General features: G+C 34.9%; 1 protein-coding gene across 2 annotated transcripts in view; it reads right to left on the bottom strand.

Annotated features, from left to right (window-relative positions):
* LOC144981109 (uncharacterized) overlaps positions 1 to 20,000 on the bottom strand; it is an 89,277-nt gene that overhangs the window by 62,254 nt on the left and 7,023 nt on the right. Inside the window, exons 3-10 of one of the 2 annotated variants that reach the window (XM_078929239.1) lie at positions 19,553 to 19,687; positions 18,114 to 18,158; positions 16,765 to 16,827; positions 16,127 to 16,207; positions 13,419 to 13,496; positions 11,572 to 11,634; positions 10,170 to 10,247; positions 6,698 to 6,850 (exon numbers count right to left, since the gene is read on the bottom strand). In XM_078929239.1, coding sequence (XP_078785365.1) covers positions 6,698 to 6,850; positions 10,170 to 10,247; positions 11,572 to 11,634; positions 13,419 to 13,496; positions 16,127 to 16,207; positions 16,765 to 16,827; positions 18,114 to 18,158; positions 19,553 to 19,687 — 696 coding nt within the window. Of the gene's footprint in view, positions 1 to 6,697; positions 6,851 to 6,924; positions 7,078 to 10,169; positions 10,248 to 11,571; positions 11,635 to 13,418; positions 13,497 to 16,126; positions 16,208 to 16,764; positions 16,828 to 18,113; positions 18,159 to 19,552; positions 19,688 to 20,000 lie in introns of both variants that reach the window. The other variant, XM_078929240.1, reaches the window with a different exon arrangement.

The following is a 20,000-nucleotide window of genomic DNA, read 5'->3' as shown; positions in this document are numbered from 1 at the left end:
ATTGCAGCATTTTTTTTAAATTATAAAACTGAGAAATGAAAGGGGTCCCTGATCAACAGCAACACGTAACATGTAGAAAGAGACATGACGTCTGTTAGGTGATATTACAATTTTCTTTCCGACAGAGACGACGATGTTAACGGCCAAGTACTCATTTTACACCTGAGGACTCAAATATGTGACGAGCGAGGCTCGAACCCAGGATAGGACCTTCCGATCCGAAAGCGAATGTCATACCACAAGACCACATAGCCGCACAGGTACTAATTCACACTTGAGTCGAGCAGGTAATGCGCGGGAATTGTCTTTTTACAGGATTTTTAAAAACATCAGGGGATAGAGTTTTTGTCACCCTTGTTGTTATTAACCACGCCCATTGTCGGTATAGAAAGAATGAAGTTGACGTCACTCAGGTCTTTGTTATTGTTTCTTGTTATTTTTTTTTTTTTTTGTCATCCGCTTTTATGAGTAATTCTCACAAAACTGTATTAACCAGACTATTATAAAAGTTCACGGTTACACAGAGATATGTGTGTTGGTCCGTTGTACTTCCGGTTGGCAATGTTGTGCGCTTCTTAGCCAAGTGCATCCTATCTATATTTTATTACAAGACGAGATACAGGGGTCTTGGCCCACAAACGTCACTTTCCTGTAAGAGAAAGAATGTGACCCATCGTCTCAAAACGGTATTATGTCGCAACGAACCACATGCTTAAAAGCCGATTTAAATGCTAAACTGGTCAAAAATATAAATTGTTGGCATTGGCACCCTAAAATATGGTGTCCATTCTCCTCAATAAAACATACAAACTCAACACAAGTCTGATATTTCTGGCTATAAATTCAATTTTCAATATCTTAGCCATCCCGACTTAATACCGTTTTGAGGCGAAGGGTCACAAATATATTTTCAATGTTGATTAGTATCATTAAAAAAAAAGAGATGTGTTTTGTATTTTTTGTAGATTTATAACAACAGAGCTGCCAACCTCAATATAAGAAAAGCTGAAAGACGGATTGTCAAAAAGAGTGAGGTTTGAGAGGAAGGGGTAGGGGTGGGGTACAATTCGGAAATGAAAACCTACTATCATCACTCACGTTCTCGTACCGTAAGTTTGAAAATTTTTAAGGCAATGGAAATATTTTAAAAGCTAAATTTTTCTTGATTTAAAAAATACAATTTTGGAAGTGTAAGGAGACATAGCAGAAAACAAACCAAAAATGTTACAAATCAACAAATGTAAAAATATAGGTGAAAATTATACTTGTGGATGTACAAACACATTATCACCTTATGAGAGGAACAGAATAAAACAACCAAATTGATATTGAGAACTGATTTCTGTCATAAACTGGAGATTTGTATAAGATGTGGAAAACAGTGTTATGTTACAGTGTCAGATAAAGTAAGACAGAAAAATAAAAGAGAAAAAAATAATTCCAAAACTTCAGCTTGTCTCGACTAGGGATCGAACCTCAGACCTTATTTTGTCACGTAGAATTTTATAAGAAAAAGCGTTAATCGTTCAGGTGTAAAGAAAAAATGGGACAAATTAAATATGTGTGACACCATCCGTCACTCAAAACGGGTATTATGTTCGGAACGAAACGCAGAATGCTGAAAATCTTAATTAAATGTTAAACTGATCAAAAATTTAAAAAATTATTTGAGTTTTAAAAAATCAATTTTTCTGCTGGGTAAGCCCTGCCATTTTGGGGGAAAAAACTGAAAATGGTTGGTAAGGAGAGAGTTAAATAAAATATGATGAAAACTTTCTCTCTTTACCATGACGCCTGTTAGTCGATATTACGATTTTATTCCCGACAGAGACAAAGCTGTTAACGGCCATGTATTTATTTCATATCTGAGTACGGTGAGAGAATGTGAGTAAAGAGTCCTTTCCAAGGACTCAATTATTGCTCGAACCCATGAACTTCCGACCCGAAAGCGAGTGTCATAGCACAAGACGACATAGCCGCACAAATAAGAAATCTTGAGCTGTTTTTTATATAGCTTAATATTCACTGAACGTGCTCAAAGCGCTTTACAAGGGGTCCCTGAGCAACAGCAACATTTAACATGTAAGACGAGACATGACGCCTGTAGAACAGTGTAGATAAAGTCAACGTTTACATTTAGACCTAAAAGTCTCTTCTTTTTTTCTTTTTTTTTCTTTTCTTTTTTTTTTTTTTTTTTGGTCTTCTCACAGCTTTTTTGCCTAAATGTTATCCGAAATCCTGTGCCATCACACATCTATCTGTATATGACCTTTGTATTTATGAAGTAACCATTATTGTGGATATATATAATGGTGTGTGTAAAATTCCAAGGGACAAGATTTTAATAGACGAGTAAATCAGTTCCAAACTTGACTTCTTTGATTTATACCATTGAAAAATATGTTGACTACAATGACCCCTTTCACAATACTTAGTAGATGTTCGAAAGGCCTTTGACCTAAAGGGTCTATCTTCTCAGGGTATCGATTACCATACAAATAATCAGAATGACAAAAATCACAAGTTTTCAATATATCAAGGCACCTAGTATTTGAAAAGATAAGATTTGAAAAGGACCGATACCCTACTTAAACACAATAATTCAGCATAAGGACAGGTGTAAGACAAGGTTGCATTTTGATACCCTTCAGTTACACTATTGCTATAGATTATATACAATTCAGAAAGGAATGGAAAGTGTATGGTGTTCCAATTGGTATATGGGATCTATCTATTCTCAACTTTGCAGACGCCATCGCTATGTTTACCACTATAAATATTAGCAAAAGTGCACTGACCAATTACTGAATGATCCGAGTGGTCAGCATAATATGTAATACAAAGATGTAAAATCGTTTAAAAACCAAAATTAGAATTAAAGGATAAAAGAATCAGTAAAAGACAACAACTTAAATTAATATCTCGGGTATAGCATCAACTCAAAACTAAAGAGCCACCAGAAATCCTTTTATCTAACTGCTATTCACATGGGAATGATAATGAAAAATAATTACCACCCAAAAGTGTTGAACCAAGTGTGGAAAATTTAAAAGCTCCTTGGCCCTCTGAAGAGTTTAGTATTGTATTTACATCACTTGCAAAGTGATACCAGAGGCGGTTTTCAAGAAAATGCAAAAGAATTAGAAGAACATTAAATTTTATTATCATTATTATTATTATTATTATTATTATTATTATTATTATTATTATTATTATTATTATTATTATTATTATTATTATTAATTATTATTATTATTATTATTATTATCATTATATATTATTATTATTATTATCATTATCATTATCATTATCATTATCATTATCATTATCATTATCATTATTATTATTATTATTATTATTATTATTATTATTATTATTATTATTATTATTATTATGTGTAGCTCAGGTGAAGAGCTGAAAATGTTCGTCTCATTTCCGATTTATCCTTTCTCTCTAAAATCCTTTAAAAAGTGGTTGTTAGGCAACTTAAAAATCATTTACTGAGATATAATTTCTACGAACCTTATCAATCTGCCTACAGTCAGCACCACAATACCGAAACTGCCCTAATTAAAATTACTAATGATCTTCTTTGTGCTGCTGATGCTGGAAAAATCTCCATCTTAGCGCTGTTAGATCTAAGCGCAGCCTTTGGCACCATAGATCACTCCATATTAATTACACGTTTGTCAAAAATATTTGGAGTAACAGGTAACGCCTTAGAATGGTTTAAGTCTTACATTGACCGGCTTACACAATCCGTCCTGATAGACAACATCAAATCTAACCCACAAACTTTAAATTATGGAGTATCCCAAGGTTCCGTTTTAGGTCATCTTTTAAAAAGATTTCAAAATCTCATTCTTATGAGAACCTCACTAGATGAATTTTTTTTTTTAAGATATACATTTGTTACATCAGAATTCCCATCACGTCATATAATCTTCCTTCATCTGCCATCATTGTGTCCAGATATTATTTTTATTCATTAATTCATGTTAACAGCTATTTTTCGTCTCTGTATGCATAAGCACGTTTTGGTGCATGTGTGTGTCGATTTGAGGGTATGTGTGTGTGTGCTTCTAAATGGGTGTGTGTACAAAAATGTTTTTCATGATGTTTTACAATTTTGTGCGCCTAGAGCTGTTTTGTCAACGGGATTATTATTATTATTATTATTATTATTATTATTATTATTATTATTATTATTATTATTATTATTATTATTATTATTATTATTATTATTATTACTATTATTATTATTATTATTATTATTATTATTATTATTATTATTATTATTATTATTATTATTATTATATATTGTATATTATTATTATTATTATTATTATTATTATTATTATTATTATTATTATTATTATTATTATTATTATTATTATTATTATTATTATTATTATTATTATTATTATTATTATTATTATTATTATTAAATAAAAAATGCGAGTGAGGAAAATACATTTCAAAAACGTAAATACGACTATGGACAAACGGCTTCTGTGATGAAATATATACAATATATTTATACAAATAGGTGGGAAAGAGAGCAATGTAAGATACATTAAGGGTACAATAAAGAGTACTGCGATATATAACATGTAACATTAAAGCAGAAAATTGTATTCCACACCCAAGGCAGTCACATAATGGCAATTAGTATAAGCGCTGCATTTCATTAATTAAAATGAGCATATATATTTTGTCATTCATAAGCACATTTGATGAATGATGAAATGAGTACGGAGCTTCATTTTTTATAATGTCAATTCATTTCAAAACAAATATAGTTTGTGGTTTACAGATATGATTTTAAAATGCAGATTTCTAAAAATGTATTGAACTCTTTAATATCAACTTGATAGCAAAGTTTAATTTATTTTAGAAGCTAAAATACTATGACTGTTATCAATCAAAAATTATAACACAAAAGATAACTTAGATGAGTTAGTGAGGATACAGTGTTGTGACTGACTCATTTTGCCTCACTTATCTATGTGAAGAATAGATCATCTGAATCTAAAGATAAATTGAGTGAGACAGGGTCTTTTACCAAACACTTTCAACCTTCTTCTGAAATGATAGTAACAACATATGAAAATCTACTGAAGTTACTATTTTGTTCGATAGTCTCAAATGCCTTTGAGTAATCAATATAATTTCTTCGTTGATATTAAATTTACACATTCATGATTAAAGTATGAATTCATGATTAATATTTCACTTTCTTTAAATTTATAGAATGAAATAGACATTCCTGATTAATAATAGGCTTTATTCTGAAAGTAGAAAATAATGTATGGAATGAGTATAATCGCTTAGTTGCAACGAAATGGGTAAAACAATCATGATAGGTTAATTATTGGATAGAGAAAGGCACCAACATATAATGAGTGATGATATTGTATTCTTATATTTTTGTTTAATGAGCTCATGTTGACCTTGCCAGTACTTGCTTTTTGCGGAAGTAACAGTCATCAGATTATTTTATTTGTGTCTAAATTTTTTGCTACACACTACAAATAGCCTACCATGTCAGACGGAGATTTCTGGCCAGAATGTAGGCAGGGATATTATACAGTTTTTGACCTTTTATTGGGTTTTCGGACCGAGCGATGAGTCAGACCTTGAGAGGGCTATCTTAGAGGTTAAGAAATATTCAATATAATTGGTTTAAAACTGTGTTGTAACACTCCGGTTGTAGAACTTCCTATAAAATGATCGTTAAAATCAATTTATATTCTGTGGTGTAACGAGAAAGAATCCATCAACAAAACCGGCCCAGTATTTAATGAGGGGCAATTCCAATTGGTATCATCTATAATCATGAGCTCTTACCATCTCTGTTCATTGTTGTCTCTATCGTGTGGTGAGAGTGATCGATGAATAGGATAGGAAAAATGTGGGTGCAGGCACGACGGGTGCAAGATCAAAATCTGTGTATGACATATTGCCAGACAAAGCAAAAAGGAAAGCAGAAGAAAAGAATCATCCCCAGAAAACTAGCTTTTCTCAACATCATATAAATCTTTTCAGAATGGGGAGGGACTTTTTCAGTGTATTTCGTACAGTGCAGAAATACTTCTGAACTACCCAAAACTTACCCACGTTGTAATCACTTGAACTATATAAACCTGCCAAATTTTAGTTGTAACTGAGCGAACTTATTATTCTGGTATAAAAGGTGGAAATTATTCATAGCGCCACAATTTGTCTGGGCACAAAATGCCAAAAATAAACCCCAAAAAACCCGCATATTTTGGTCTTTTAGTTTATTCTCTTTTATGTTAGCGTTTAAATTCTTGAGATAGTGGGAAAATTGTTCTCTAGCAAAGTGTTATTTGAATTGCAAAGAGTAGATGATTTCATTTAGATAGTTCCGTCTAAATCAGGTAAATCCATATAAGTTGGCAGTACTGTATTCGGTCAAGACAGATACGTGCTACCCATGAACGGAAAAAGAAAGGACCTTCAACAAAGTGGACGTTGTTTTCTTTTTCTGATCGACCCACGGGAAATTCCTATTCGTTGGCCATCTTGTCATCCATATCTATGGTTCTACCATACACACAATCAGCCGAAGAGAAATCAGCCAAGCTGCAAAGCGGAGGCAAGCTATATTGCTAACACAGCAGCTGAACAGCTCAGGCACAGCAAAACGTTGCATGTACTACTACTGACTTACATCTGGGCCACGGTGTCCCGTGTCACCTCGATATCCCTCAAATCCTCTCCCTCCTTTACTTCCGGCTTCACCCTTTGAGCCTTTGGTAATGGTAGCATTTCCCGGATCCACAAATTGACCGGCACCAGGGTCTCCCCTTAAACCTCTTGGGCCCTGAGAAATATGTAAAATATTGGATGTGATAAAGAAACGAAGAAAGACAAATTCGACACATATCTCCCACTCACTGGTAGACCAGGCCCGCCGTCTTCGCCTCGATCTCCGAATGGTCCTCTGGAACCCTTGAACCCGAGGTTTCCTTTCTGACCTTTTTCGATAGATCTGATTGGTAGACCGATGACTCCGCCCACACCAGGACTTCCCCTGAATCCTTTGTCACCCTGGAATAGACACATGAATGGATGGGTGGATGAGAGGGTGAATGTATGGGTGGATAGATGTATGGATGGACAGATGGATATGTGGATGGATTGATGGATGGATGAATGAGTGGATAGATGTATGGATTGATAGATTGATGAATGGGTGCATGAGTTGATGGATGGATGGGTGACAGTTGATGGGTGGAGGAATACGAATGGAGTACGAAGTGGAGGGAGTACGAATGAATATTTGGATTCAGAATAAGATAACTGACTCGATACCAGTTGATTGGTTGGTTGATTGTTTGATTGTGTGATTGTTTGGTTGATTGTTTGATTGGTTGATTGACTGTTTGATTTGTTGGTTAATTGTTCGGTTGGTGATTGTTTGATAGGTCGGTTGGTTGATTGTATGATTGATTAGTTGATTGTTTGATTGGTAGACTGGTTGATTGGTTGATTGATTGATTGATTGATTGGTTGATTGATTGATTGTTTGATTGTTTTTTTTTGTTGTTGTTTGATTAGTTGGTTAACTGTTTTGTTGGTTGATTGTTTGATTGATTGGTTGATTGATTGGTTGGATGGTTGATTGTTTTGTTCGTTGATGTGTGATTGATTGGTTTGATTGATTGGTTGATTATTTGATTGATTGTTTGATTGATTGATTGATTGATTGATTGTTTGATTGATTGGTTGATTGATTGGTTGGATGGTTGATTGTTTTGTTCGTTGATGTTTGATTGATTGGTTTGATTGATTGTTTGATTGATTGATTGATTGTTTGATTGATTGGTTGATTGATTGGTTGGATGGTTGATTGTTTTGTTCGTTGATGTTTGTTTGATTGGTTTGATTGATTGGTTGATTATTTGATTGATTGTTTGATTGATTGGTTGATTGATTGGTTGGATGGTTGATTGTTTTGTTCGTTGATGTTTGATTGATTGGTTTGATTGATTGGTTGATTATTTGATTGATTGTTTGATTGATTGATTGATTGTTTGATTGATTGATTGTTTAATTGATTGATTGATTGATTGATTGGTTGATTGATTGGTTGGTTAATTGGTTGATTGATTGGTTGGATGGTTGGTTGTTTGATTAATTGGTTGTTTGATTGATTTGTTGGTTGATTATTTTGTTGGTTGATTGTTTGATTGATTGGTTTGATCAATGATTGGATAAAGAATGTATGGCTGGATAATCAATGAATTGGCGGATCGATGGCTGGATGGATTGTTGGATGGATGGGTGGATTGGTGAATGTATTGGTGGATAGATTGTTGGATGGATGGATAGATAGATTGTTGGTTGGGTGGATGGATGAATGTATGGTTGGATGAGTGGATGACATTATGATGTAAGAGCGTAGTGGTTAAAATAGAGGTATTATAAGGTGCAAGTGTCAACAGCACACAATAAGGTTAAGGTAGGGAAACGACAGAGAGAGAGAGAGAGTGAGAGAGAGAGAGAGAGAGACGGAGAGAGAGAGAGACCGACAGAGAGAGAGAGAGACAAAGAGAGAGAGAGATATGAGGGAATGTGTGAGTGTGTGTGTGTGAGAGAGAGAGAGAGAGAGAGAGAGAGAGAGAGAGATATGGGGGGGATGCTGATTTAAGAGCTCTGAACAGCCCCCAAGTAGTCTTTCCGTATATTAGGCAATCTGGGGAAACTTGAAATGTGTAAAACGTTACGACATAAAACAATTTTCATAATCTTAATCTAAATATTTTAAAATTATATGTGCGACAAATATGACATGCTGAGCAGTTTCATGGATAAAGTACTCATAACACAATACTTCATTTATTCCCTCAGCTTGTCTGATGGAACTGGATTTCCATTTCATACAGTACTTATCAATTGTCAATCACCGGCGGCTACAGCTAAGTCCTTATTCAGACCTCAGTCAAATGAGTCAATGTGTGCAAATGAGTGTACCCTAAGAACATGAGATCACAGTCACTCATCTGGTCATTGACTACACTCAACAATGCTTGTCTCGTTTATAAAACGAGACATTTTAAGTACGAGGTATGTTTCAGAATTAAGTTTCCCTTTCGCGCTATTCTCACATAATATTGTAGCCTATGTAAGACATTAATTTAAGATCACAATGATCGTGCATCAATGAATATAACAGAAATATTATATTTTCATTATTAGTCCATTATGGACGTGAGTAGTCAAACTAAACCAGGTAGGGGTTAATTCCCTTTGTACAAAGCATTAAATACCGGGTTTTTCAAAACGAAAACTTAAGATCTCTTAGCTTGATTACTATTTGTTGTATAGGGAATGAGATTAGCGGAAGAGTAGCGTCCCTTGATTGGACGTCACCTTACAGAGAGAACGTAAATTTGATTTAGAAGTGTCTCAAGCCGCTTTCACCAGAAGCGAGGACGAGAGACGCATGCGCACAACCAACATGACGTTCTCTCTCTAATAACTTTTCCGCCGGTGACGTTACAGACTATGGGTGACGTCCAATCAAGGGACGCTACTCTTCCGCTAATCTCATTCCCTATCGTAGACATGAGTAATGAAAGCTAATTTATGTAATTACTCCTTAAACAAAAGTATTGTCAAGGTTTGAATTACAAAAGGAAGTCATTTATTTTTTTTAATAAACATAATATTATGCTCCACATTAAGGGAAATAACTCTTCTAGTTACTAAGTTCTTAAGCAATAGGTAAGACAAATGTGTGATATTCAAAAACTGGTTCTAGTCCCATTGGAGGTGTAAAACCACTTTTCCGGACACATACATCGTGTAATTGATTATCCGGTTGGAAAGTGATGGCATCCGATTTAATAGTCTAAATATAAGCTTGAAGTCAATAAAAGTCATCCAACCTCGCTTTCTATGCCCCGTAATCCTAAGAATCTGCCTATAGTCTACATTCTCCTTCTAAAATAGTAATGCCACCGTATGATTCAATGTGTAACCTATTCATTATTAGTCTTTCGAAGGACTGGATACATACACACTTCAAATGAATTTAGAACCGGACAGTATAACGTGTGACAGGAGGAACTTGTTTAGTGGTTGAGTACGTGGAAATTGGACGGGGGAGGGGCGGGGGGGGGGTGCAATGATCTTACCGGATCTCCGACTATCCCTGTGACTGTCTTTCCTTTTTCTCCTTTCAACCCGTCAAGTCCGTCAAAACCAGGAATACCCTGTCATGTCAAAGGGAAGTAAATAAAGAAATAATTCAATCAATCAATTTAGTAGTAGTAGTAGTAGTAGTAGTAGTAGTAGTAGTAGTAGCAGTAGTAGTAGTAGTAGCAGTAGTAGTAGTAGTAGTAGTAGTAGTAGTAGTTGTTGTTGTTGTTGTTGTTGTTGTTTTAGTAGTAGTAGTTGTTGTTGTTGTAGTAGTAGTAGTAGTAGTAGTAGTAGTAGTAGTAGTAGTAGTAGTATTAGTAGTGGTAGTAGTAGTAGTAGTAGTAGTAGTAGTAGTAGTAGTAGTAGTAGTAGTAGTAGTAGTAGTAGTAGTGGTGGTGGTGGTGGTGGTGGTGGTAGTAGTAGTGGTAGTAGTGGTGGTGGTGAGGGTAGTAGTAGTAGTAGTAGTAGTAGTAGTAGTAGTAGTAGTAGTAGTGGTGGTGGTGGTGGTAATAGTAGTAGTAGTAGTAGTAGTAGTAGTAGTAGTAGTAGTAGTAGTAGTAGTAGTAGTAGTAGTTAGTAGTAGTAGTGTGTGTGGTGAGTAGTAGTGTAGTTGTAGTAGTGTAGTAGTAGTAGTAGTAGTAGTAGTAGAGTAGTAGTAGTAGTAATAGTAGTAGTAGTAGTAGTAGTAGTAGTAGTAGTAGTAGTAGTAGTAGTAGTAGTAGAAGTAGTAGTAGCAGTGGTAGTATTTGTAGTAGTAGTTAGTAGTAATAGGAGTCGTAGTTAAAGTGGTCGTCAGTAATAATCCCAATAATAATGATAATAATGATAATAATAATAATGATAATAATAATAATAATAATAATAATAATAATAATAATAATAATAATAATAATAATAATAATAATAATATAATAATAATAATAATAATAATAATAATAATAATAATAATAATAATAATAATAATAATTAATAATATAATAATTTTAGATAAAAATTATTTAAAAATAATAATTGTAAACCACATTTATTATAATTATAATAATAATAACAATAATAATAATGATAATAATAATAATAATAATAATAATAATAATAATAATATAATAATAATAATAATAATAATAATAATAATAATAATAATAATAATAATAATAATAATAATAATAATAATAATATAATAATAATAATAATAATAATAATAATAATAATAATAATAATAATAATAATAATAATAATAATAATAATAATAATAATAATAATAATAATCTATTCTAAAAAATAGGGTTGGGATCAACATTGTTCCGTAGTAAGAGAGAGAGAGAGAGAGAGAGAGAGAGAGAGAGAGATAGAGAGAGAGAGAGAGAGATAGAGAGAGAGAGAGGGGAGGGGGAGACTTACCATTGGACCGGGATCTCCTCTCGGGCCTTGATCTCCCTCGTATCCCATCGATCCAGTGGGGCCCTGCAATGAACATTATGAGACGAAATCATGAACAGAGAAGTAAAACAATACAGAAAATAAAGACGTTTCGGATTTTTGCCTTCGGCAGGCGACAGTCAAAACACGTAGATAAAGGACAAGAGAAAATGAAATACATTCATAATATAATGAAAGCAGATTATGAAGGGAAAAAGGGGTGGAGTTGAAAAGAGGGGGGGTTAATGTTACTTCAAATTAAGCCCACATGCAAAAAATAAATAAATAAATAACGGCACCACATTTCGTAACTTTGGAAGAAATACCGCGAACACCAACGTCTCTACCAACAACACTAAATGCCGACCTGCAGACATACCATCGTCTGCTCCAATCTGCACCAGAAGAATTTATATCTTCACAGCTACAAACAACTATTCGATCAAAACTAAAGACAGAGCATGATCTACTCGCTCTCAAAACGTTGGCACAAGACAGGGACACGTGGAAAATATTACAAAAGGGGATCCAACCGTAGCCATCGTTAACTTATAGCCTGACACCGTGGCCTTCGTAAAGTTATGGCCTGACACTGACCAAAAAATGAAATCAAAATGCCAGTCTTTTGCCACAAAATAAATCGTGAGTTGTATTCAATAGTTCAACCAATGAAATAACTTGTTTCCATGAGCTCTACTAACGACAACTCACTAGGCGGTGCACAAAACCCAAAAAATGACGTCAATCTATAAGTCTTATAGATAGTTCGAAGATGACGTCAGTCATGTCTTTGTTATTGTTTTTTGCCATCCGCGTTTATGAGTAATGCTCACTGAACTGTATTTACCCGACTATATACGTTCATGAATACACACAGTTTTGTGTGTTGGTCCGTTATACTTCCGGATGGCAATGTTATGACCTTGTTAGCCAAGCGCATACTATCTATATGGTTCTTGTGTCGAGCTATATGTTAACAATGGCTACGATCTAACAAGCAGAAGACATGGTGACAACCGCTCAATTCACGCCACGCCAAACGTCCTTGAGACTGGGTAGCCAATATTATCATCATTATATTATCTTTTCCTTTCATTATACACATGCATCTTTTTTCTCGCATCATTAGCCGTGTGCTTTATCTGTCGCCCGAGAAAGGCCAAAGGCCGAAATGGAGTGAAATCGTAGCCATTGTTAACTGACCAAAAAATGACGTCAAAATGCCAGTATTTGGCCACAAAAGAAAACAAATCGTGAGTTGTATTCAATAGGTCAACCAATGAAATAACTTGTTTCCATGAGCTCTACTAACGACAACTCACTAGGCGGTGCAAAAACCAAATAATGACGTCAAAATGCCAGTCTTTTTGGCTTTCAGTGTCAGGCTATAACTTAACGATGGCTACGGTAAAATGCTGATTACGGAACGTTTTGGACCCAAAGCCCTTCCTCAACCAACGACAAAGGCAGTCAAAACAGCAACACTTCAAGTTAAAAAGACAACAAACAAGCTTCAAGTTAAACCTAGACACGTACATATCTATATATATTCAACGTGAAGTATTACTAATATTTAGTACTTTGCAATGGAAAAATGGACTAGCGTCCTATCCAAAGGGTAGCAAACAATGGCTATTGTCCGTATCACGCTATAGAAACTGAGATAAACTCCGGTTCCATGGGCATAATGTCTCTGAACTACTGGGTTTGTTTTTGTTTTGTTTTTTTAATTACTATTATTAAGGTACATCGAGACCACGTCGGTGTTACTAAAGCAATATATCCAAAAGTGGTCCATAGTTAGTAAGAAGAGGATAAAGTTCACTCACATCTAATCCTTGTTTTCCCCTGTCTCCTTGGTCTCCCTTAAGTCCGATGCCAAATCCTCTGTAATCACCGGGTTCTCCCTGAAATAGTGGATAAAAGAGAACAATTATAATATTACATTATCATCGAAATCATATGTATACACACACACACACACACATATATATATATATATATATATATATATATATATATATATATATATATTTTATAAATTGTCACTCACATTATATATGGCCAAGACGTACGTTTCTGTGGCTTTCGTCCACGTCTTCAGTCGACTGAAGACGTGGACGAAAGCCACAGAAACGTACGTCTTGGCCATATATAATGTGAGTGACAATTTATATTTTATATTTGCTCTAACCATCATTATCGAGCACTTTCGTACCTACGAGTACCCACCAACACTCAATATATATATATATATAATATATATATATATATATATAATATATATATATATATATACATATACATATATATATATAATATATATATATATTATATAATATATATATATATATATATATATATATATAAAACCTGTAGAAACATGAGAGAATAATGAATATAATGAAAGCATCGCAATAAAATAAATAAGAACAATAAATGCCAAATAACGAACTCCTGGGGCTCAAAGCAGGTTTGCCAGATGGCCACGTGCGACGCCATATTTGCCATAATTGGCAATATAGAAAATCAGGTTTTTTATATCATTTTTTATAAATCTATAGTCTATTTTATATTGTTCAAAGCCAATAAGTTTTTTCACGGGGATCAAAGTGTTTGCAGTATTTGGTTTCGTGAGGTTTTATTTGGGCACTTTCGAATTCGAAATTTGCCAGGAGACCTTTTTGGCCATCTGGCAGCCCTGGCTCAATGCATTTTCATAATCCCAAATATGGAATGAGATTAGCGGAAGAGTAGCGTCCCTTGATTGGACGTCACCTTACAGAGAGAACGTCAAGGTTTTGCACATGCGTCTCTCTCGTCCTCGCTTTCGGTGAAGTGTCTCATTCCGCTTTCATCGGAAGCGAGGACGAGAGACGCATGCGCAAAACCATAATGACGTTCTCTCTCTAATAACTTCTCCGCCGGTGTCGTCCAAAAAAGGGACGCTACTCTTCCCGCTAATCTCATTCCCTATACTCAGTTTATGTTCTATGTAATGTCTATTGATCTTAATGGAAAAGACTATAAACAAAGTGGGCGGTGTCCTCTTTACGTTTGTTAAAATACGATGACTTCCTCCATGCCCGGAGCCATTTCCATTTTAATGGAGTACTGGGTCTAAGTCTCTCTAAAAAACATTCTGGCTATCCACGATGGCTCATACAGTAGAGTCACGCTCTCACCGGCCAGGTGGAGATGTCGTACCAGTAAGGTCGCGGGTTCAAACCCCCATCACCGCCGCGAAAAAATGTTGTCTTCTGGCACTTTCCTAATCACTTCATCTCTTGTTGTTATCAACATAAGTGCCTGCTCCACTCACTTTTCTGAATTAAAAATTCACCCCTTTATTGAGCTTTTTTTCAACACTGTTAAGTACTATTTTAATTTAGTATTCTATTGTTACACTAATTTGAAACAACTCAAAATTATTTGCTAAGCGACGCCACCACTGAATGCAACTTTGTTGTGAATATTTTCCCCACGAGAAAGAGAATCAATACACCATCACTGTAAACATTTTAAATTTTGAGTCATATTTTATTGTAAACGACGAAAATATCAAAGGAATTCGGCATTGTGAAATAACTGTTTGGTCTAGCACTATCGGTGTTTAAAATTCGTAATGTTACTTAAATTATAATCCCGCATGCATAAAAAAAGAAAAATCACGGCACCACATTTCGTAACTTTGGAGGAATTGGCGATATTCCGTGTACACGGGACTTGGAACGGACAAAATAACTTTTAAAAACATATTTTTACAAGGGATGCAACAACGGAAAAAAATAATAATGAAGTATGGCTTTCATCGATTATCTCTCTTTATATAAAGACCGAAACATCTAAGAGTATGGCTTTCATCGATTATTTCCCTTTATATAAAGACGGAAACATCTAAGAGACGCGTGCCCTTATGATACAAAGGTCACATAATAACTGCAGCAATAATTAGTCAGGCTAACTAGGTCTAATTAGGATCTTGTTGAAAGCATTTTACGACTTTCAGGCGTTACTAGCTTGATAACGAAACGCGAGTCACTTGTTAAATGTATATAAGCAAAGACGAGGCACTTGACATAAGAGTTCTACCCGTGCGGCGATCTTGTGGCATGACACCCGCATTCGGATCGGAAGGTCCTGGGTTCGAGCCTCGCCAGGCGCATAGTTGAGTCCTTGGAAAAAAGCTCTTCACTCACATTCTCTCACTGTACTCGGGTGTAAAATGAGTACCTGTCCGTTAACAGCCATGTCTCTGTCCGAAAAAAAAATTGTAATATCGCCTAAAAGGCGTCATGTCCCGTCCTACATGTTAAATGTTGCTGTTGGCCAGGGACCCTTTGTAAAGCGCTTTGAGCATGTTTGGTGGATATTGCGCTATATAAAAGCTCAATTTTAATTATTTTTTTTTTTTACTCTAGAAATTAAACATATGAAGCGAGTTTGATTCTAGAACTTTAACAAGTGACTCACCTTTTCTTCTAGAACTTTAACAAGTGACTCGCCTTTGATTCTGGAATTTAAAAACGTGACTCACCTTTGGTCCTGGAACTCCGGGGAATCCGTACTCTCCACGTTTTCCTGGGGGACCTCTTGGTCCGGTGGCTCCACGAGCTCCCTGCGATGACAAATGACAATTGCATTTACAAATACTGACTGTTTTACACTTGTCAAAACGCATGCATTTCAAATAATACCGCTGCTCCAAATACTCCTCGAGATCCCTTACACTGTCATCAAAACACATTCATTTCGAATATCACTGCTCCAAAAACAACGTTTTCTGGCCAAATGAAAGCGTGAGTTTTTTTAAAAAATACAATTGAACAATATTTAATCTGATTGTGTCCGTTGGCATAAAAGGGGAAAAAAACCCAAAAAACAAACATATTTGACATTTATTAATTAACCCACCACTGTATCAAAAGAGAATCATGACGGGATGCAATTGCATGATATTCTTTGGGTGTGATGCTATCTCAAAGTACTTTCCTTCATACCTAACAGGCCCAGCTACCCAATCACTGCTGGGTGAACAGAGGGAGTCAGAAAAGAAAATCTCCACTTCAACCGGAATAAATCTCGATCCCTTTACGCGTGAAGCAAGTGCTTTATCAACTGCGCCGTCGGGACTTCCATTATAAACAAAAAAAAAGAGGATTAAAATATTCATACCTTGGTACCGTTGCATCCTGGGAAACCCTCTGGTCCAACGGGTCCCTCCAATCCCTCTTGGCCCTAGGGATTATCAATGATAAAATAATAATAATAATAATAATAATAATAATAATAATAATAATAATAATAATAATAATAATAATAATAATAATATAATATAATAATAATAGATGATGATGATGATGAATAATATATATAATAATAATAATAATAATAATAATAATATGGTCCGTTCCAACGGTTTTCGTATTGCTCAATTATTTGGCAGGGCAAAACAAACAACAATTTAATTTAGTTTCTAGATCTATTTTATACAGAGTGCCCGCCCATTGCTTTTAGTCGCCAGTTTTGAACTTTGAAAAGTATGTTAATATCACATAATATTATATAAAGATATCATTTAAATGTACAAACTGATAAATGAGTAAATAAATGAATGAATGAATAAATAAATAAATAAATATATAAATAAATGAATAAATAAATAGATAAAGAAATTAATCAATAAATAAATAAACAATTTTTTTTACAAATTAATAATATATAAATCAAATCAATATGAGCATAGTCACTGTGGGCATTTCATGCCAATGGGTTTCTTCTTGAGTTTTGCTTGTAAGCTACTGTAAAATTCGTATTTTCCATCTTCATAACATCAAGTCTTTTATTTGTGCGTAGGCCACGACAAAAGATTAATTAATTTGCACTATTTATTTAGGATGAAACCTTGCATATTATTATAATTGTAATGTTTTCATTGAATTAGGATAGGTGATGTTTTCTTATTCTAAGGATGGTCACCCCTTCATGATGAATGTCATTTAATTTGCGGTCCAACCAAAAGAAGGATAACACCCCCCCCCCCCCCCACACACACACACACACACACACTCCATCTTGCTTCTGCCGACCGTCGAGTCCAAGTTGAAAAGGAGTCAATAGTCTGACGTCACGTCGGCCCAGCAACGAGCAACTTGGTTCTAAACAAAGAAAATCGGTGCTTTGTATTCTTCATGCTGGCTAGAACTTTTCCACATGTCATGTGATCAGAATGTATAAAAGTCAAAACATGATCAGATTTATAATGTTTTTCTCCACTGGATACACACTTTTAGGCTCGTAGGAAAAATATTTCATAAGGGCGTCCGCCATTGTTCCGATAGTTTAGAACCATTTACTAAGTTACTATGCGTCATTACGACGGAAGTGACGTCACGACTGTTGAGGCCTATTTTTTCAGTTCATTGGCTCCCTGAGCAAGCTTTCCTATTTAGTGAAGCGTCTTCTTTATGAGTGAAGGTGACGTCGGGACGAATTTAAGAAAAGTTAGAAAGAAAAAAACTTACTGGAACACCTGGGACACCGGGGACTCCAGTCAAGCCTGGCTGACCCTGGAGAAAAAATGGATGGTGTGGATTTAGTTGTAGTAGGTGAGCAATGTATGGAATCAGTAAATAAAGAGATAAGATGGCAGAAAATATGAACATTAATTACCCTTACTATCTTGTACCATGGCATCTCTCTCTCTCTCTCTCTCTCTCTCTCTCTCTCTCTCTCTCTCTCTCTCTCTCCCTCTCTCTCTCTCTCTATCTATCTATCTATCTATCTATCTATTTGTATATCTAATCTATCTATCCATCTATCTATCTATCTATCTATCTATCTATCTATCTATCTATCTATCTATCTATCCTCTCTCTCTCTCTCTCTCTCTCTCTCTCTGTGTGTGTGTGTGTGTGTGTATATGTGTGTGTGTGTGTGTGTGTGTCTTTCTCGATCTCATTATCATTCTGTCTCTCTGTTTCTTCCTATCTCGTTCTCTATCTTGGTTCCTCTCTCATTCTCTCCTTCACCCTCTTTCTTTTCCCTTTACTCGTTCTCCTACTCCTTTTTTCTCATTCTCAACCACCCACTCCCTCAATCTCTCTCCTCTCTCCTCTCCGTTGCTCGCCCTCCTTCTCCTTCTCTCTTCATACATAAACTCTCTATTTATCTATCTATCTATCTATCTATCTAGTATATATCTATCTTCTATCGATCTAATCTATCTATCTAAATAGCTATCTATCTATCTATCAATCAATCTATCTATCTATCTATCTATCTATCTATCTATTATATATCTCTCTTCTATCAATATAATCTATCTATCTAAATAGCTATCTATCTATCTATCAATCAATCTATCTATCTATCTATCTATTCTATATCTATCTTCTATCAATCTAATCTATCTATCTAAATAGCTATCTATCTATCTATTATCTATGTATCTGTCTATCTATCTAATATATCTATCTAAATAGCTATCTATCTATCTATTATCTATCTATATATTATATATCTATCTTCTATCTATCTGATATTTCTATCTAAATAGCTATCTATTTTCTCTTATCTATCTATCTATTATCTATCTATCTGTCTATCTATCTAATATATCTATCTAAATAGCTATTTATCAATTTATTATCTATCTATCTATCTATTTATATTATATATCTATCTTCTATCTATCTGATATTTCTATCTAAATAGCTATCTATTTTCTCTTATCTATCCATCTATCTATATATCTATTATCTATCCCTCTTCTATCAATCTAATCTATCTATCTATCTATCTATCTATCTATCTATCTATCAGTTATCTATCTATCCATCTATCTATCTATCTATTACCTATCTATCTTCTCTCTATCTAATCTATCTATCTATCTTTCTATTACCTATCTATCTTCTCTCTATCTAATCTATCTATCTATCTATCTATCTCTCAAACTTACTCTGAAACCTTTGGCCCCCTCGGCTCCTGGCTCTCCGTCCTCTCCTTGGCGACCTGGCAATCCCATAGGCCCCTCGGGCCCTAGAAAACCTGGGAGGCCCTGGGGCCCTCGTAGGCCACGAAGTCCTCCGGCTCCCTGCGGTGATGAAACATATACATTTATAGTTGAACAAATCATATTTTGAATTATATACAAATTGCACATGAATGTTCACATAGAGCATACTCATGGATTTATCATACGCAAAAATGCGCTTCAAACTCACTCAGTCAATCCTCTCTGGGACGCCTGGTGCTTGAGGCAACAGCAAAGGATCGCCAATGTTCTCGGTGCATATGCTGCAGTCTGCAGGCTGAGGTCCAAGGCTTTCAGTTCTCTTTGTGCAGTTCTTGTCTCAGTTTCCTTGAGTCTGCCTCAACCTCTTTGTCCTTGTGGAGTCTAGAGTAAC

This window comes from Berghia stephanieae, chromosome 10 (genome assembly GCF_034508935.2).
Source record: "Berghia stephanieae isolate SIO BIC M18660-M18661 chromosome 10, UCSD_Bste_1.3, whole genome shotgun sequence".
NCBI classification, from domain to species: Eukaryota; Metazoa; Mollusca; class Gastropoda; order Nudibranchia; family Aeolidiidae; genus Berghia; species Berghia stephanieae.
This window is presented reverse-complemented; position numbering and strand designations above follow the sequence as displayed.